Here is a 21607-nt window from a genome sequence, read left to right on the forward strand (position 1 = left end):
GTCCCTCATCCTAGACACAGAGTTGGGCAAAAGGGAGGCTTCACTCTCAGTCACCAATCCCATTTTTGGGAAAATCTTTAAATTAATGAGGCAGAAGAATTCTTGTCCCATGAATGCATCCTTCCCTAAGGAGTTTGTTCTTCTGGAGGCTTTTCGCTCTGCCCCACCTGTATCTTGAGGGCTCCCTTTTGCTGATTGCATAATCGACTTGGTTGTGGACAGGACATGGAGAGAGCTCATTGTGACAGAGCCTATCCTAAGGAAACAGACTAAATCCTCCAGCATTGCAAAGACAGACATGTTTGGAGTAAGGCCCCACTTGCAGATTACATTGTGGTGGCTACTGCCACCAACAGGCAGCCCTTTGAAGATCGCCCTTCAATCCATCCTCCAGATAGGGATTCCCTGGCTGTGGGTCATTTCAGTAATTGTATGTATTCATCATGCTTCTCCTGTCTCACCTTACTTATGCATACTGGCCCTGACCCTACACACTAATTGACGAAAAACATTTCTCTAAAAGTTCCAAGTCTCTCATACTCTCGCCATTACAAATACACAGCGCAGCCATGCCCCATTCTAACCCTAACCTGCACGCACTAGCATGCGAGCACTCTCGCAGTCTCACTCACGACTTAAATCTATTTCCTTACCTAACCTTTATTTTAAACCTTACCAACAAACCCAGCATGAAAGCTAGAGAACAAATACTGGCACACTCTTTAACCCCACCAACTTACCCTAATACACACACACACACACACACACACACACACACACACACACACACACACACACACACACACACTTGTTTCATTTGAAGAAAGACTTACTCAAAAAATAGTGCATTCAGTCTCCTCAACAACCCTGACAGATTGTTGAACTATATATACAATGTGTCTTGTTGAATCGGTTAACCCAGTTGGGAGTTAGCCCATTTGCAGAGGGCACCAGAGGGGTGGGGGGAACCGCCTGAAAAATAAAACTTTTAAAAACATAACCTGGTTAATGAAAGGTAGGAAATAGACATATAAATAAAATATGGTTAACAGCTTAGTAGATTAGTAAAAACACACAAATATGTGCACTATATAATGTAGTTTGCCTGCTGTGCATTCCCCTGCTAAATAGAAAATACATGAAAATAACCATCTAGACTGAAAATGGGTCTTGCCCCAACTGGACAAATGTCAACAAAGCATAAATAAAGGGATGCCAGGAATTTTCCAGAGATATTAACGCACAGTTAAAAAAGTGGCATAGGTAAGTAGAAATCATTCCCTTTAAGCATTTAATCCTGCAGATCTGACTTGAGCAGAAGGATGATCTGAACTGAACAAGTACTCTGGAAAAGAGCTGATGTTTTGGCATGAGAATGGCATAAGAATAACACTAATACATGCAGTAAAAACGTATTACTAGAGCCAGTCTCGGGGGTCTGCTGTAATGAATACTTGTCTTTCTTTATTTCATGGTAAATGTGCAAGACATTTTACTGCAGTGTATCCACAGTTTACAGTAACCGTGGTTTTACATTATAGTTTAACTTTTGACTGCAGTACTTGCATACTAATTTTAGCATCGATAATTACGTTTTCCTAGCCATATTTCTTCATCATTTCAGTTAAACTGTTCTTCAGTTATTTATGCTTCTATTCTAGTTAAGCAAGTGAAAGTCTGCTGTTTTGAAGCAAAATGTGTATAACACTATGTAGCTGTGGCTGAGACTATAATAATTTGTTTGCAATATTTTAGCAAGTTTCAAGTTTGTGATGTCTTGTAACTTAGGTTGTTACAGTAAGATGCTGTAGGGCATGAAAATGTTAAGCATCTACTGTGTATATGTGTGACTTGTAGATTTCAGTCTTGATGTTTGGTATTTTGTTGTCCATAAGTTTTAACTGAGTAAGATGGGTCTACTTTAATTTGTCGACTTTAGAAATAGTCGCTACACAACATTGAACTGAAAACATCAGTAAGCCTTGATCTCGATACAGGAGGAATTGGGTTTTGCCCTTTTCCCACTATGTCAGAAGACTGACTTTTTCAGAATGTCAAACTTCATATGGTTGAGACTATATGATTGACTTTCCAAAACGTCATACGAAACAAAATGTAAAAAATGTATGTTTTTTGCAGGGGGGTAAGCCCCCTTGTACCCTCTATGTGTGGGGGTCTAAGCCCCCGACACCCCACATGTTATATTTACCAACTCTGAGATTGCAGTACAGTGGGGAAAAGCGTAAATTACCCAATCCCCACTGTACTCAGACCTCTGTACAAAAGGTTTTACATTTCGGAAAGTCAGTCCTATGGTCTCGACCATAAGAAGTTTGACTTTCTGAAAAAACAATCTTCTAAAGGGAACCTGTAATTAGCAGTAGGTATGGGGGAAAATAAGGGGGGCTTTCACGCTTAAAAAAATGTTTTATACATTCTTCATGTTTATCGATATTCCAGAGTTTTGATGCTTCTGGTTTGATGTTGTGTGTTGACTGTGTCTCCAGTTGACAATTTAACCTAGGTCAGAATAACATTTGTGTGATGTCATTTCTCATATCACCTAAGTGTGCATTTTATAATAATGTACCCTCTGTATAATATTTGTTTGTTGCTTGCATGAATTCACAGTGAAGAGGCTGAAAATTTGGCAAAAAAGTTAAAGCTAAGATTCTATCGAGCTTCAGTGAAGGAAGACTTGAATGTAAATGAAGGTTAGTCTGTTTTAATAATTCTATTCTTCCACATTTGAACTAATCCTGATATGTTTACAGCATTGCTACAGGTTTTTATGTTTGCAGAAAAAAGTAGTTGGGCATATGATTGACAAAATGTCAGAGCAGAACATTTAAACATCATTAAGACTTGTCAGAGTTATCTCCATAAAGATTCTGCTGATCTTCTTGTGACAGTGTTAATACAAGTATAAAACTGCTACCTGGTTGTATGCAAACATGCATGGATCAGGATTTACTGAAAGTAAATGAGAGTGGAAGTATTACAGAAGCCAATAATTGAGTATTCCTACTTTTTTGGTATCCTGTTCTCTTTGAAAGTTTCCGGTAATATATGCAGTCCCAGCTTGTACCTGTGTCAGTCTTTTAGTGCAGTTCTTTTCAAACTTTTTTCAGCCTTATTGCGCAAGTTATTCCTACTACTTGTACTGGTCAGATGAGTATCTTCTCAGCTTTGTGCTAGAGTCTGAGATTTGATGTTTAAAGTCAATAATCACTGTTTTGGTTAAGTTTATTTTTGCTCATTTTCTTGGAATGTTAGCTGGACCCATGGATATTTTTTTATTTGTATGATTTTCGACTTTTGTTCATAGAGGCCATTGTTAGTTTCTGAATATTAATACACCTTCTACACAGACATCTTTAAATAAGCATGCCTGTGGAAGATGGTTACTTCTTCAACTTCTAAACTCATTCTGCACTTTGTTTGGGAGTTGAACATAGTGAATTGTAACTTGTGCAAACTGCACAGGTTCTGGAAGATAAACATTTGTGTTGATTGTAACGTGTACTAAATCTTCAAGTAGTTTAGTGCCTCAGCCAGTATCTTCAAGATGTTCTTCATGTTTCACTGTTAAAGTCATCACATTTAGGGTTATCTGCTTGCAATAGCCCTCAGTAGGCCTGATTATCAAAGTCTTGGGTCCTGTGTCGGTTGCTGTCTCATATTCCATGACGTCAGGTAGTCAGGGGTATAAAGCATGCAGCTGACACCATTACATCAGTCTTTCTTGCCGTGCGGTGCCCAAAGCAGAAGCAGTTTGCAAGTGCTGGTCGGCCGACTCCTGAAATTTTCGTTTTCGAGTTTCACAACTGAAGTCTTCAACTAAAGCTAAGTACCCCATTGGGGAATCTTTTTCTTGCTCTAAACCGATGTCAGTAAAAGTCAATAATTGTATTTCTTGTGGAAAGCAAATACGTCAAAGATTTTCATTCGTATTGTATTCCTTGCCTAGGCTCTGACCACGTCATACCTCGCTGTCGGTGTTGTGCCTTATTTAAACAACGAACTATTCGTCGTCTGTATATTTACGCTTCTAAATATTTCTGTACTTGGTTCGATTATCCAGATATGGCTTCGGTAGCCCACCTGACTACTGACATTCCGAAAAAACGCAAAGATAAAGACAGACAGGCCGCCTAGGTCCAAAACTGCTGACGACGCTTCTCCTAAGTTAGTCACCAGTTCGTCGGTACTCAGTGTGGCGCTTTCGCTGCCCCTGATACCCACTAATTCAGATTCGCAGCCTCTACTGAGACCCATTCGGAGTCCGGTATGCCGCGAGATGCTTCAACTGTGGAACCTGCAGATGTCTACCTTGGATGGTTCCGGAGCCACTGTGCAGGCACCGGCTTCTGAGGGTTTATTCAGGCCTACTGACTTGCATATTAAACTGACGGCATCTTCTTCTTCAAGGCCTAAAACTCAATCCATGCCTAGAAAACCAACGCCCAGACCGCATGGTCAGGCCTCTATGCCTAAAAAACAAATGATAAGAATGGCTGAAGACCTTATTACTTTAATCAGGGGAAACCAACCTTCTCCCTCTAAGAGACTTAGGACTGAATTTGGCTGTAATTCTTCTGATCAGGATTCTGAAATTTCTGTTTCTTCTGATGACTAGGATTTGCTCTTATCTGCCTATGAGGATTCTGATGCAGAGGACTCAATTCCCTCTACTTCCCCTCCAGAGGATTTCTCTTTTTTGTTGGAACCTTGCTTACTCTTGGGAGCTTTTCAGCTGGGAAAGCCAGGATTACTCTGATTCTAAAAAGAGGCTTAGGGATTTCTTACTCCTGCCCCAACACAGACCTTTAGCTATCCCCCCCGTAATGGATATTGTTGATTATGCCTTTACAGAGTCTAGCTTGGCCCCTGACTCCTTACCTCCTGCTCCCAGAAAACCAGATAGATATTACAGGGTTCCTGACTCTCGCAAGTTCCTTTTTAAAAATCCTACTGCGGATCCTGAGACCATTTCACAGGGACCCAAGGGCATAAAGGCTACTACTGCCAAAAATCCTACCCCCTCTGATAGAGATTCCAGGGCGCTGGATAGATGGGGTAAGAAGGTATACACGTCTGCAACCTTGGCCATTAGGGCCTTAAATTGCCAGTTTCATAGTATCAGCAGCATCTTATTGGATTGCTTAAACAGAAAATTATGTTGATTCCTGACTGTGCTGAAAGTAAGGATTTACAGGATTTAATGCATTTTGCTGAACAAGTTGGAAAACATACTTTGCAATGAGGTTTTGATTCACTAGAGGCATCTTGTAGGGCTGCTGTTACTGGATCTGTACTTCGAAGGCATGCTTGGCTTAAGGAGCAATTTTTGCCAGATCATGTTAAAGCTAAATTATTGGATGCTCCCTTTTAAACCAGGACCGTCTGTTTGGCAACAAAGCAGAAGTAGTACTTAAAAAGATGGAGGAAAAAGCTAAATCTATGCAAGTGGTTAAAGATTTCCTGCAAGTGCAGCCTCCAAGATTTAGTAGGCATTGGCCCTCTAGGAATTTGTCCTTTCCTGCCTCTTCCAGGCCTTCTCAGTCCAAACCCAGACCCAGCAGTACACTCAGGCTTCAGTCCCAAGGTACACACAGGACTAAGCAGTGGGGGACTCCCCCTTCCAAAGCAGGGAGCAGTAAGACCCCCCCCTTATGGTAAACCATCTCAGTGACTTTAAAATTTCCAAGCCCTTCTCAAATGACTGCTCCTTTAGGGGGAAAGATTGCTCTGCAGGCAAAAAAACTGGGAACTCATTACCCAGGACAAATGGGTTTTAAATATAGTTTCCCAGGGATACAGATTCCACTTCCACACTTTACCAATCCCAATTGGTTGGCCAGATCTACCCCTAAATCAGTGGGCAGAGGCTCAAAAGCAAGTTCTCTCTCTCTTAAGTATAAGGGCTATTCAAACTGTCCCAGAAGAGGAAAGGGGACAAGGTTTCTACTCAAGAATTTTTCTGGTGCCCAGAAAAGACAACTCCTGGCATCCTATCCTGGACCTCTCTATCCCAAACACATTTTTGGTGATCCCAAAACTCAAGATGCTAACTCTTCACCAGTTGCTTCCTATGCTAGGCAAGGATGCCTGGTTGGCAACACTGGATTTAAAGGAAGGCTACCTGCACATCCCAATCAGAGAATCTTGCCGAAGATGCCTACGCTTCAAAGCAGGATTCATGCACTATCAGTTCTCTGCACTACCCTTTGGCTTATCTACTGTGCCCAGGGTATTCACAAAGTGCCTAGCTCCAGTCATTGCATTTTGCAGACAAAGGAATATTCAAATATACCCATACCTGGACGATTGTCTAATTCAATCAGAAAGCCAGGACATACTATTGAATCATCTGGCGTTTGTACAAAAGGTGCTAACTTCTCTGGGGTACACCTTAAACTAAATAAATCACATCTGGTACCCTGCCAACAAATTGTATTCCTGGGAGCAAGCTTGAACACAACTTCCCAGATGGCTTTTCTCACGCCAGAGAAACAAGTTCATTTGGCAGCTTACTTCAAACTTATGGCCACAAAAACCCTGCTATCTGCAAGACAAATACTGCAAGCCTTGGGGTTCATGGCCTCCTGCATTCTTCTAATTACATAAGCAAGACTGCATATGAGGAAACTGCAGTGGTATCTAAAACGCCTGTGGTGTCAACATTCTCAGAATCTAGAAGCAGTGATTCCTATCATACCTTGCCTACAGTTAGAATTCATTTGGTGGGCAGAAGCCTGCCACCAAAACAAGGGACTGCCATTCACTCTACCCCCTACCACCCAAACCCTAACAACAGATGCATCAGACTATGCAGAGAGGGCTCACCTGGCAGGGAGGTGCATTCAGGGCAAATGGAATCCAAGTCAAATGCACATGCATATCAATCAAAAAGAAATGTTAGCTATGCAGAATGCTCTGACAGCCTTCAAGGACCACATTCTTCCAGGACAATTAATGGTGAAGACTGACAACACCACTGTTACGTGGTACATAAACAAGCAGGGGGGAACCCACTCCTTCCCTTGCCGCAGACTAGCCATGGCTCTGTGGAACACAGCCTTGAGCTACCAAGTGCACCTACAGGCTCAATTCTGACAGGAACGCTAAATACACTGGCAGACGATCCAAGCAGAAATCTCATGGACCCACACGAGTGGAAACGAACTAAAGACATTCAACATGTTGATAAACAATTGGGGAACCCAGAGATAGACCTGTTTGCCTCCCCCCAGAACTCACAATTGGACAAATTCTGTACAAGGACTCCCCACAAACAAGCTTGGAAAGTGGATGCCCTGTACTTCACCTGGAAAAATCTATCAGTGTATGCCTTTCCTCCTTTGCCTCTCCTCTCCAAGGTACTATGAAAGATCAAACAGGCCAAACCAAGGATGATGCTGAATGCACCAGATTGGCCACGACAACACTGGTAACCCCTCTTGCACAGTGTGTCATGGCTGGCACCATGGCACCTACCTCAGACCCCCACCCTGCTGTCCCAGCAGAAGGGCCAGATTCTGCACCCTCAGCTTCAAACCCTGAACCTGGCAGCCTGGCTAATTACCTGATCTCTCCGTTACCATCCCTCAGTAAACATGTGTTGGATGTCATTCTAGTACTAGAAAATCTTATGCTGAAAAATGGAAAAGATTCTGTTTCTGGAACCAAACTCAGGGGATGAGCACAGCAGCGCCCAATTTACCTCAGATTCTTCAATACTTAACTGAGATGCTTCACAAGGGCCTTTCTTTTTCCTCCATCAGAATTCATGCCTTAGCCATTTCAGCTCATTACAACACAGAACCACCCCTCTTCTGTCATCCACTGCTCAGGCAGGTCCTCAGAGGGGCCAAAAGTTTAAGACCACCCACAAGAGCCCCTACTCAAGCCTGGAACCTTAACTTTGTATTGGAGAAACTTACTCTACCTCCTTTTGAGCCAGCTGAAAATGCAGAGTTGAAATTCCTTTCTTGGAAAACTGCCTTCCTTTTAGCTATCACTTCAACAAGAAGGGTGTCTGAATTGCAGGCCCTTATGGCAGTGGAGCCTTTCATCATCTTTCATGTGGACAGGGTGTTCCTCAGGACCAATCTCTCCTTCATGCCCAAGGTAATATCCAGTGTGGCTCTTAATCAGTCCATTTATTTACCAACCTTCTTTTCTAGTCCACAGAACAAAGGGGAATGGATACTGCACTCCTTAGATGTGCACAGACAACTTAGATTTTACTTGGACAGGACTAAACCTCTCAGGAAGTCTGAACAGCTGCTGATGGCATTTGCTGCAGGGGCAGAGGCCATTTCAAAGCAAACCATTTCTAAATGGATAGGCCATCCTCAGGTTGGAGGAGACTGCCGTTTAACTTAGAGACTTCTCCTCCACCCACCTTTTCTCTCCTAGTTTTAAAAAAAACTTGTATACATTTGCTTTGATACTGTAGTTATTGTTAGTGTTATTGTTGTTGCTAGTAGTTGGTTCTTTGGTATCTTTCATGGTTTCTAAAGAATCTGTTAAGGAATCGAGACAATCTGGGTTTAAAAAGTGCGACTCATGCACCCAGAAAATGTCTCTGACAGACGGACACACAAGTTGTGCAGTCCACCTGGAGGATTCTTGCTCCATTTGTCATGGATTTAGTGCAGGGGTCCTACAGGAAAGAAAAAAAAACTCATTTTAAGAGGTCTGTTGAAAGGCCCTTTTGAAGAAGGTAATCAGGCCTCTAAATCGGACAAGACACAAAAGTCAGCTTAGTCAGCTCCGATGTCTAAGCCGTCAAGCAGTCATAAAGCACAAGTATTTTCAGAGCCGAAGGTTATCGGTTCCGACAAACATGGCCCTCCCTCAGTTCCATGTGAGTCCTTGCAACCATCCCAGAGTGAAAAAGGAGTCTGTCACAGTCATTGGAACCAGTACGCTCAGTGCCACAATCTCCCTTACTACAGTCTGTGGTAGGTAGTCACAGGTCATCGACCCATTCCTCTCTGTCCTCCAGAAGTTTATCAGACGAGAACGTGGAGAAGGTGGTGAAGAGGTTGCTGCAGACACGGGCCATGGCACAAATTCTTTCAAGCCCAGCCCATGGGAACGTGGAGCCGACCACTGTGTCTCAGGTACCATCTATTCCTCCACCGACTCGGACGAGTTCGGAGCTAGAGTGTCAGGAAGTCATTGTGCTGGAACCGGCGGAGTTAGTAATCACCCATGATATCTCAGCTCTGATGTCTGCTCCAGTCTCGTCGATGCTGCCGTCCATTGAGGGATCTGGGAGCAGACACTCCCTGGTCGGCTCCAGGGGGGGGGGGGGTTGAGTCTGACCATTGTCAGAACCGACTCTCCCACTCGTCACTTCACAGGTGAGTTCAGCTCCCACATCAGCCTCAGAGCCACCCTCCTCAGCACCGGGGAGATCTCAAGGTCCCTCGGGACTGGAGTCTCTCTCGGCCCAGGATTGTGGTGCCTCCAAGGTGATGAGTGTGCTCTTCACAGAGTCTGCTCCACCTTCGGCTCCAGCCACTCTTCCCCCTAAAGGGCCAGTGTCTACTGCTTCATCATCCCTCCATCAGCCCCAGAGCAGAGAGTCAGTGCCCCAGGAAACCCCAATGGGTGGAACCTCCTCTTCAGACCCCTCCCCGGATCATCCCCCCAAGGAGGTCCCTTAGAAGAGACAGTTCAAGAGGAAACACATGGACTCCCCTGATTCTGTCACTTCTGATACCGACTTAGAGGACTCAGAAGGGTCCCCCAAGTTCGCCCTCTGAGGGCGTCTTTTTTTTCAGACATCCTAGAGATCCTTAAGCAGAGGAGCGGCTGAAAATCCCTCTCCCCTTCTGGGGATGAGTCAGTATACCTGGAGGCATTTCGCTCTCACTCCTCCACCTCTTGGGTGTCTTCGCCCTTTGACCCACTCCTGTGTGTTATAAGTCGAAAGGTGTGGGACTCGCCGGAGTCGGTGGACCCCGTTTCGAGGAGGCCAAATTCATTACAGCCCCAGAGGATAGACAATACTTAACAAAGGGAGTTCCAGTAGATGCGATGGTGGTGGCAGCGGCCACAAAGAAGGAGTTAGCTGAAACTTCTGAATCTGTCCATCCAATCTCGTATGATGGACAGATATGGGAAGCGTATGTTCTCCTCAGTGGCCTTTACCCTACAGTCACTAAATTACTTATTACATTTTACCAGACTCCAGAGGGATCTCCTTAAAGAGCTAGGAGATACCCTACAAGGTGCTACAACCCAGGGTTTATCTGATAAAATAAATTCCCAGCTTGCGACCTTAACCTCGATTACAAACTCCTCTATGTGCCTCATCTCTTATGCAGCCGATGGAGCAAGCAAGGCTGCAGGCACAGGAATAGCTCTTAGGAGACATTCCTGGATGCACCTTTGTGAGTTTGCTGAATCCTTCAGATCTTCCTTTATTGACTCCCCTTTTGATGGCTCATCCTTGTTTGGGCCGAAAGTAAAAGAGAGACTCACCAGGAGCCAACAAGATGGCAAGAATCTATCTGCATTCGGAGTGCGTTTTTCCACCCCTACCAGACCTTATCCTAAAGGTCAAAACAGCAGAAAAATGTGGTTCCGGAAGTCCAAAGGAGCCTTATCAGATGCTCATGGTGATCTTTCCCCCAGGGCAGAGGGGGGAATAACGATGGAAGACGCCATCCACACAGCAGAAGGGGTCTGCAAAACCAGAACAACAGAGATACATTCTTTGGTTGGCCCTTCCAGCACTCCTGAAAGGAGGCCCGACTGTCCACCTCTGGAGGCAGTCAGGGGAAGGCCATCACTGTACCCAGTGGCTTGGCTACAACTGACTCGAGCCATATGGGTACAGTCCATTATATCCAGGGGATACAACTTTCCTTTCCAATGTCTACCTTGTCTGTCAAAGTCCATCTCAGACATTCCATCAAAGGGATCAAGCAACCCTAGAAATTCAAAGGTTGCTAGAAGAGAGTCATCCAGGAAGTCCCTGCAGACCAGATCTGATCCGGAATTTACTCAAGGTTCTTTTTAGTTCCAAAAAAGACAGGGGACTGGAGACCAATATTGAATCTCAGTAGAGTAAACAAGTCTGTAAAGAAAGCAAAGTTCTGGATGGTAACACTGCAGTTTATACTCCCATTTCTGGGACAAGACAATTGGATGTGCTTTTTGGATCCTCAGGATGTGCACTACCACATAAACATGGACAGGCGCTCCAGAAGATTTCTACACTTCCGGCTGAGAGCCCGTCATTATCGGTTCAGAGCTCTGCCCTTTGGTCTCACTACGGCCCCCAGAGTGTTTACCAAATGCATGGCAGTAGTCACGGCTCATCTGAGACATCAAGGATTCCAGGTGTTTCCATATTTAGATGATGGCTCCTGACTGCCACCACTAAGCACCTACTAATCTGAGAGAGATGCCACCATCCATCTCTGCTCAGGCCTAGGCATTACTATAAATACAGAAAAATCTGCCTTGTTGCCATCACCATGTATTACCTTTATAGATGCAGAATTAAACACAAATGACATGGTAGCAAAATTGCCTCGAGAGAATACAAATGCTACGCAGTCAAGTGTCTATCCTAGTCTAGAAGAAAAAGGTACAAGCAAGATTTGTCCTCAAGGTCTTAGGCTCAATGGCAGCAGCGATAACACTAGTCCCACTGGCACGACTACACATGTGGATATTACAGTGGCTACTCTTCGCTCAGTGGTCCATACAGGAGTTGTCCATGTCTCACAAGGTTCTCATTACAGATTCCTGCAAGAGGGACCTACTATGGTAGCTTCAGTCCACTCAGGTAACGATGGGCAGACCCTTTCTACTTCCCCAACCTGTAGCTGCAGTAACCACGGACGTGTCCCAGATGGGGGGGGGGGCATTATCTGGGACAGACTGTCCAAGGAGTTTGAAAAGATGAAGAGTACCATTTGCACATCAGTGTCCTAGAGATGAGGGCAGTGCTTCTGGTGTTGCAAGCATTTCAGAGATCTCTTCCAATAGGGACTATTGCAATTCAAACAGATAATATGTCAGTGGTATGGTACATCAACAAATGGGGGAGGACCAGATCCTATCCCCTGTGGCGAGAGGCCCAGAGAGTTTGGCAATGGGCACTTTCTTCTCATCGCTTTTTGAGATCAGTGCACATCCAGGGGAAATCCATCATAATAGCAGACAGGCTAAGCAGAGCAATTCTCATGTCTCATGAGTGGTCCCTGAATCAGGAAGTTGCGAATCAAATTTTTTCTCAAATGGGGCCAACCTTGCTGCGACCTTTTTGCCACAACATTTAATGCCAAATGCAGCAACTACTTTGCCCTCATTTCCCCTCTGGGAGAGTCACCAAGGGATGCACTCATCCACGATTGGCCCCGGGACTTCTTTATGCTTTTCCCCCATTTCCATTGATTCCGAAGGTGATTCGGAAAGCTAAGCCATTGAGTCGCAGGTTAATTCTCATTGCTCCTTACTGGCCTCCTCAGATATGGTTCCCATTCCTTGGGTCCCACCTTCAGGAGGACCCATGGATCCTGGACCCAGTGCCAGAACTTCTGACTCATCAGTCAGGAATGCTCCATCCTGCTCTTTACAGCCTCAAGCTGACAGCTTGGTTTCTCAACTTCCAATCTTAGCCAGGCTTCCAGAAATATCCCCTGCAGTATGTCACATTCTGGTTTCCTCACACAAAAAGACAACTAGGAAACTCTACACAAGCAAATGGAGGAGGTTTTCTTGTTGGGCGGATAAAAAACACATAGATCCCCTTATAACCATTATACCTGAAATTTTAGAATTTCTAACAAAAGTCTTTAATCAGGGTGCAGCGGCAGTCAATATTTGAGTACAATTAGCCGCCATATCAAATTATCGTGTGTGGGATCTCTGATCCAATGTAATGTCTCATAGATTATGCAAAACTTTTCTCAGGGGTACTTTTTTATTAAGACCACCCTTAAAAGAACCTCCTCCCCCACGGGATCTAAATTTAGTATTATCATGCTTGATCCTTCCTCCCTTCAAAGCAGCATCCTCTTGTTCACTAAAATTTTATCTTGGAAAACAGTCATTCTAACAGCAATTACTTCAGCTAGGAGAGTTTGAGTTGCAAGCTTTGTCTATCCGCCCTCCATATTTTATTTTCCACAAAGATAGAGTTTCCCGCAGAACAAATCCTTCCTTCTTACCAAAAGTTTGTTCTGAACTGAATTTAAACCAATCTATAGAATTGCCTGTGTTTTTTCCTAGCTATGGCAACAAGGCAGAATATAAGCTTCACCAACTGGATGTGTATAGACAGTTGCGTTTTTACTTGCATAGGACCAAAGATTTCAGAAAGTCAGATCAGTTGTTTGTTTCCTAATCAGAAAATAGAAAAGGCATAGCAATCTCAAAAGTTACTTTGTCCAAATGGCTTACTGAGACCATCACCTATGTCTATAGTTCTCATAATAAAGGACCACCAGGGAAAGTTAAAGGACATTCAACTAGAGCGGTGTCTACTTCCATTGCCTTTCAATCTAGACTCCCATTGAATTCAATTTGTGCTGCTGCCACATGGGTTAATTCTCACACCTTTATCTCTCATTACAAAGTAGATGTTGCCTCCCGGAACAAGGCATCCTTTGGTTCCACTGTCCTGAATAGTTTATTCCCGTGAGTGACCCAAGAAAAAGGTGATGAGGACTCTGTCCTAACCAGGAAGAATGAAAGCGAGGTAGGACAACATATAAAGAAGTTATATACTCACCATAATGTTTCATGTTTGTTGTCCAGTATCTCGCCTTCATTCTTGCATCCCACCCATCCATTCCCCCTCCTGGAGAATCTAGAGGACTTTACAATTGGCCTTCTCAGTAAATTCCAGTTAAAAGTCAATAAAATTACGTAAGTCTCCGGTTAAAAGTCAATAAAATGACAATGTTATTGACTTTTAACCGGAATTTACTGAGAAGTATTCCTACTAGCTCGCACTTTGTCTGCTAGCCAATGAAAGATACATATTTGAAAGCACATTTGCTGGTTATAAAAATGTCTGTGAATACGATACATACCATTAGCAGGTGGAACCTTGGAGAAGCGCAGATCCACGTCCCAACATTTCAGGGGATCAGATGCACAAAATTTAATCTTTGGACAAAACTAGCAGTTGGATAGAATTCCACTTCATGATTCCAAAATGCCCTATCTGCTGACATCGTAATTAAGCATATTTATTGACTACAATACTGTTTGGATACAGTATAAATTTTGAGTTACTTAGTCTGCACAATAAGTGTTTTATTATGGTACAGTTCATGAATTCATAAGCACTATAAAAAATTTATTCCAGTGACTGTCATTCCCACCTTTTGCCACTCGATGGCACGATAATATCATTCAGTGTTTTTCATTCGGTTTTATTTCAATGTAAAAAGACTCAAAGGAACTGAGAGTAAATCCAACAGTACACAAATGAGAAAAACCAAGTGGCCAAAGGCAATGAGCGATAATAAAATCCAAGACGTTTATTAGTACAATGTGAGCGCTTTCGTAATGTATCACATGACTTCATCAGACATAAATAATAATGACTAGAAACAATTTATGTAATACATCACATATAAATGCTACCAATCACAAAACACCAAATTCCCTCCAAAAATCAATTAAAAACAACCAATTAATTAAAAACAATGGCTTAAAGAGACACTACTTAAAATCAACCTTAAACATTATTTCCTTAATTTCCTAGCCTTTAGTACAGGCTTAAGGGGGACGCAATAATTCAGCCCTGACTAACAATGTACCCCCATTCTTAAAATCCACTGAAGCTCTGCACTTTGTGTCATTCATTATGTCTCCCAACCTCATATTCTCCATTTGTACATGTAATACCTGAAACAAGAAAGTGTGTGCTTTCCCTGCTGCAAGACTATGCTTTGCTATTGCACTGTAATCCTGCAATATAAATGATCCCTTATCCTTTCTCTGAGCCGTCTATTGGTCTTCCCTATCTAAAATTTAAAACAACTTACACAGTGAGCAACATATACTATATTCTGGGTATTGCAATTAGCACTGACTTTCAATTGCCATAAGTACCTAGTGTCTGGATGTCTAAAAAATCTAGATTCATCAACGTACTTACAGTATGAGCATGTTCCACATTTACATGTACCTGTCTCCAACAGTTTCATAGAAACAAAAGATCTGGGGTAGCAAAGTTGCTGTTTCAAGTTCTTCCTATTCTTATAAGTAAACCTGGGCCTGGTGCCTACAAGTTCACTAGTCCTGTCATCCACCATCAAAATATGCTAATTTCTACTAATTGTATTCCTAACCTTGCCCACATCCTGGGTATGTGGCAGTACCACAGGAATACATTTATCAATGGGTCGAGCTTCTGTCCTGGCTCTATTATTACTAGAAAAATACGGGGTACCATGTCCTCCCCTCTCACCTTTTACCTTCATACACGCTTGACCTGTTTCCTGATGATTATACCCCCGTTCAATAAAGGCTTTTCCAAAAAATCCAGTTCCTCCACCTCATATACTTGCCCACATAGTGGAAGGCCAGACATTAAGGGCTTCCAGGTTGTCATGGGAAAATGTTGATTTTGCCAAGGAATTGTTACCTATAGCTATCACCAGTGGCAGGTATCAGTGTCAGAGGTCCATACCTTAAAAAGATGGAAAGAAGCATACCCCTAAGGAATCAGACTGCTCTGGTTCAGAGGCACATAAGTTGATTATATGAATAAGATGCCTCCCCTTTTAGCTATGAGTCTGATACTGAGGATGCCTCCCGAACTGAGGATATCTCATTGGAGATATCCACAGATTGAAGGATTACTTCCAGTGGTAGTTTAACCATTATGCTGATACCAGAAGAGGTACAGGGAACTTCTGTGTCTGTAGAGCCCTGGCAATTGCTCCAGTGACTGAAGCATTTAAAGATGATTTACTAGTAGATCTTTAGAGTCTGTTCATAAGCCCCTTCACCCCAGGAAATCTGGAAAATTTTTACAGGGTTGTGGACTTCTAGGCAAGAAAACTATTGCTGATTCAGCAGTTATGTACATGGATTCTAGTAAGGGATGTACTGGAGCTCCAACCAAGAATGCTTTTTCCCAGTGCCCGCAATGGTGAGATATTTGATTGCATCTCTGCTACCCTAGCCTTCAGGGCCCTTACTTTAACATACGAACTTTGTAGTTATGGGACTGTCTTGTCCCAACTGAAAGACAAGACTAATGAGAAAGAGGACAAGGCACTGAAAGATAAAGTGCTTGTGCAGCCTTACCTCCTAGGCTGGCAAACACTCTGTCAAGTGTGGCTGTGATGTTGTGGATGCATCATGCAAGGTGGCAGCAGTGGGTCAAGTTGTTAGAAGACATGCCTGGATGTGGACCCAGCCCCACACAGACCATGTGTAAGCATGGCTTCTTAATGCCCTACTAGAGAAGGAGCTGCTTTTTCGAGTAAGTGTTTGAGAATCTGGAGGAAAGGGGAAGACCATGCAATCTGTGAAACATCTGATCTGATGTCAGTCTTCACACAATCCTTGATGGTGGGCTCGGTTCCAAACCTCGGAACAGACTCTGCCATATCTTCCAGCTTGCGCTGTCTAAACTCTCTAGCCAGGCACTACCCATAATGCTCCTTACAGATATTACCTCAGATCTCGTTTGCCACTTCACAGACCAGCTTCCTTCTCTCGAGCCTTGGCTATAACAGTGAGTACTTTTTAATTTTCCTTAATATCCTTTATTCTTTATTTTTTAATAGAATTTTCTGTCTATTTCCTCTTGCGCTGTCTACCCACTCCTCTTAGCGTATCGCTTACCTTTATTCTGCCTTTTTCTTTCCTTTCCTACCATTGGTAGAACTTAAGTACCACTGCTGGTACTTCTTTCTATCTATTACCTTTAGGTATTCTAATTACCATTGCTGGTATTTTTCTATAATTTCTTTCTTTCTGTAGTTAAAAAAAAAAAAAAAAAAATCTTTGATTCTGTATTATCTCCTGTGTCGTGTGACTGTAGTGTCGGTTATTTTTATTTACTTACAGTGGCTAATCAAAAGCAAACTTCTGATAAGTCCAGTAAAGGCACCTCAGGATTTAAAAGGTGCCAAAAGTGTGAAGGCAAGATGCCTAATTTAGACGGTCATTCTTTGTGTATATTGTTTGGGAAAAATCCACTTACAAGAGGGCTTTTCAGTCTGTCACAGGTTCTCTACACGAACCCTGATGGAAAGAAAGAACAAGTTAATTTTAAAAGGACTTCTCAAAACTAACTTTGAGGCCTTATCTGAGCCTAGTCCTGAAACTAGCACTTCCTCCTCATCTTCCTCTATTTCTAGGAAAAGGCCTTCTTCGGTTCGAACATCTTCGGAACCAACAAAGAAGTTACTTAAATCATCCTCTATACTGAAGAGTTCTTTGGCACCGGAGGATTTGTCTGCTTCAAGACCCAAGCTCCCCTCTGAACCGAAAACAACAACTGCTTTGCACCAGCAGATTCCACAGTACCAAAGCTACCACAACTACCACAAACTAAATACTCTCTGTCCATTGATCCATTCAAAGATATGCCACCCAGTCCATTTTTGGATGCGAGACCCCACAAGATCTCCCTCCTCATCTTCCATTCGATCTACTAAGAGTCTGTCTGAGGCCGACATATTGAGACTGGCTGTTCAGATCTCCATTCCTAGCCATGCTGGCCTTAGACCTAGTTATAACTCCACTGTATCCTCCTCCTCCAACTCCAATTGGGACCTTGGAGCCGTGTGTTCTGACTCCTCCAGCGTCAACTGCTTTAGTTCCGATAGCTTCCTCGTCTTCTTTGGTTCCAAGAGGTGTCCTGAGTTCCTCCGAGGCTTCAGCACCAGAGGTCTCCCAGGGTCATGATTATCTGGTCAGGTCTGAGGGGCTTGGATCGATTTCTTTTCACTTGGAACCATCCATGTCCCTCAGCACCTTGGCCTTTGTAGGATCGACCCAGGCTTCTGTTCTAGAGGCTGCCTCCTCGGTACGGGGTGTGATCCCGGTTCCGAAGGAGTCTATTTCAGTTCCAGGCTCCCATCCCTCTATGGGGGGGGGGAGCAGCCTTTAGGATAATGGAGAAGGCATTGTCCACTGGGGACTCTGTCTGCCATCCCTGTGTGGACAGATTTCTACCTCCTCTAGACCTGAGCTACCATCAGTCTCACCCCCAGGACAGAGGGCACAAAAGCCCGGATCATCCTCCCAGAGGGAAGTCCCTGCAAAGAAGTGCAAGAGGAAGCACTTGGACTCCCCAGAAGAGTGCTTCACAGAAAGATTTTGATGAATGGGAATGTTACCCAGGTCACCCTTGATGATTCCTTCGGGGACATCCTAGAAATCCTGAAACAGGGGGTTGGCTGGTCCTCCATTCAACCTTCCTTTGAGGAATCAGTATACCTGGAGGCTTTTCCTGCCCAGCCCTCTATATCTTGGATCTCTCCACCCGCTGATGATCATATTAAACTAATCGGACTGGATATTATCAACACCTAAAAGTGAATCACATTGGTCTATAGGGATTCCTGTCGATGCAAAGGTGATAGCAGCCCTCACAAAAAAGGAACTCGCTGAAGAGAGTCCAACTATCCATCCTCCTAACAAGGAGTCTAGGACGTTGGATAGATTTGGGAAGCATGTTTATGCTTCAACGACCTTCACTCTAAGGTCTTTGAATTATATGGCACAGTTTACCAGATTATAGAGAGATTTGATTAAAGAACTTTAAAATACTCTCTCAGCAGGAGTGGCTGAAGAGGTCTGTGACAAAGTTTCCTAACCTCTTGCAACCTTTGATGCTATCTCTAACTCGTCCATGTGGCTCATTGCCCATGCAGCTGAAAGGATGACCAGGGCAGTGTGTTCAGGCATATAGCCATTAGAAGACATTCCTGTATGTGCTTGTCTGACTTTGCAGAGCCATTTAAAGTGCCATTCGTCAATGCCCCTTTTGACAGATCCACCCTTTTTGGCCTGAAGGTAAAACACCCTAGCCAGATGTGAGAAAGATAGTAAGACACCCTGTCTGCCATAGGCATACATTTCTCCACTCCTCAGAGGCCTTATTCTAGGAACCAAAGAAGTGGGAGACAATAGTTTAAAAAATCCAAAGGGCCTTTCCAAGACTCACGAGGCAAAGACTTTCCCTTGGGCAGAGGGGGAAGCAATGGAAGACGTCTCCCTAGGGGCAGAAATGGACCGCAGAATTAGTGGTCCAGAGAATCTTTCTCTGGAACCTCCTATCAGCATCTCTGGATTTAGTCAGTGGGCGATTATCCCTGCATCTACCTGCCTGGCAATTGATAAATTTGGGGAAATGGGTGCAGGAGATAATATCCAGAGGTTACAAAATTCCACTATCTGTGAGCCCCAAACCACAGAAAAAAACTCCCAGATGTTCCATCCAATCAAAGGGAAGCAGCAGTCTGAGATTCAAAAACTGCTCAAAAAAAGTAATCCAAAAAGTCCCTCCAAACCAAACAGGATCCGAGGTTTACTCAAGATTCTTTTTAGTGCCCAAAAAAACAGGGGACTGGAGACCCATTTTTGATCTCAGCCACTTCAACAAGGCAGCTCAACAAACTAAATTCTGGATGGTCTCTGTTCAGTCTATACTTTCGTTATTGTGAAAAGGCAACTGGATGTGCTGTATAGACCTCCCAAGATGCTTATCCAGGAGGTTTCTGCATTTCGGCTTGAAGCCAGTCATTACCAGTTCAGAGCACTGCCCTTTGGTCTCACCACAATCCCCAGGGTGTTCACCAAATGCATGGCAGCATTTTCAGCTCATATCAGACTGCAAGGTTTTCGAGTCTTTCCATATCTCTACAACTGGCTCCTCACCCCTACCACCAGCCATCTTTTAGAACAGGCAAGAGACTACACCATAAATACTTGTACATCTCTAGGCATAGCAATACATTTCAAAAAGTCCAACCTTCTCAGCAATTGGATTTCATTAGCGCTCATTTAGGCTGTATTACAGGGATTGCGTCCCTACCTCCAGAAAGACTAGAATGTATTCGAGTTCAAGTCAGGCAAATTCTTTGGAGCAACAGGGTTCCAGCGAAACTTGTTCCTCAAACCTTAAGCTCCAGCAGCATCAGTCACTCTGGTTCCCTTATCAAGGTTACATATGCGAATTGTGCAGTGGTTACTAGCATCCCAATGGTCTCTGATATATCATCCGATGTCTCATCTAGTTTTGATTACCAGCCATTGCAAACAGGATCCCAAATGGTGGCTACACTCCGACCACAGATCCTCTTGGGTCAACCATTCATTCTTCCTCAGTCCCAAGCCGTAGTGGCCACAGATGACTCCCAGATAGGGTGGGGGGCATTATATGGGAAGGGCTGTCCAAGGTACGTGGTCCAAGTTGGAGGCCAGTTTGCACATCAGTGTTCTGGAAATGAGGGCAGTGCTCTTGGCGTTGCAAGAATTCCAAGATGCTCTTCCTCCCAGGACGGTAGCGATTTTAGACGGACATGTCTGTAGTCTGGTATGTAAACAAACAAGGGGGAAACAAATCTTACCCACTTTGTCGGGAAGCCCTCAGTTTGGTGATGGGCGATTTCTTCCAACCACTTTCTGATAGCAATGCATATTCCAGGAATTTACAATGTGATAGCAGACAAATTGAGCAGGATTATTCACATGCCTCAAGTGGTCTCTAAATCCTGTAGTGGTGAACAAGATTTTTCGCCATTGGGGCCAACCTTGATGCAACCTCTTTGCCTCTCCCCTGAACATCAAGTGCAGAAGTTACTTTTCCCTAATCCCCCCTCTGAGGGAGTCACCCAGAGATGCTCTTCTTCACGATTGGCCTCCCAGTCTGTTATATGCCTTTCCCCTGACTCCTCTCATATCACAATTCTTAAAGAAAACCAAAAGGATGGAGAATTCAGTAATCCTCATTGCTCACTTCTGACTTTGACTAGTTTGGTTTCCCTTCCTTTGGCCTCATCTGATACGGAAACTATGCATTTTGGACCCAGTTCCAGATTTGCTAACTCACCCAAAAAACATAGTTCATCCGAATCTCCAACATCTCAAGCTCACTGCATGGCTTCTCCAATTCCCATGATTGCCAGACATCCTTTCCTTTCTTTTCCTGTCCAACGTAGTATTGTTCATCACAAGCCTTCTACCAGAAAACTGTATCCAGACAAATGGGAAAATTTACTAAATGGGCCTTGAATAAGGGACTGGATCCTTATACTAGCCCCATTTATGAAGGTCTGGATTTTCTAAACACACTTTTTTTTTCAAACTGCTTCCTTTGCATCTACAATAAAGGTTCATCTGGCAGTGATTTCAAATTTCCATTCAGACTAGAATGACTCTCCTCTAATGTCTCACAAGCTTTGTAAAGCTTTCTTGAAGAGACTCTTGCTACTAAAACCTCCATTTAAAGAACCAGCTCCTCCTTGGAATCTAACTGTTGGAGCTCTTACTAAGACCCGCTTTGAACCATCAGCATCTTGTAATTTAAAGTGTTTATCTTGGAAGACATTGTTTTTGGTCCATAGGTAGGTACTAGGCTATCTGCCGAAGG

At 43.6% G+C, this 21607-nt stretch overlaps 1 protein-coding gene across 2 annotated transcripts in view; it reads left to right on the forward strand.

Annotated features, from left to right (window-relative positions):
* The window catches only part of RAB23 (RAB23, member RAS oncogene family), a 907660-nt gene that overhangs the window by 703412 nt on the left and 182641 nt on the right, over positions 1 to 21607 (forward strand). For both annotated transcript variants that reach the window (XM_044063339.1, XM_044063338.1), the window contains exon 5: positions 2632 to 2714. In XM_044063339.1, the coding sequence (XP_043919274.1) occupies positions 2632 to 2714 (83 nt within the window). The remainder of the gene's footprint in view (positions 1 to 2631; positions 2715 to 21607) is intronic.

Source organism: Protopterus annectens, chromosome 2.part1 (assembly GCF_019279795.1).
Source record: "Protopterus annectens isolate FY-2018-M chromosome 2.part1, PAN1.0, whole genome shotgun sequence".
NCBI classification, from domain to species: Eukaryota; Metazoa; Chordata; order Ceratodontiformes; family Protopteridae; genus Protopterus; species Protopterus annectens.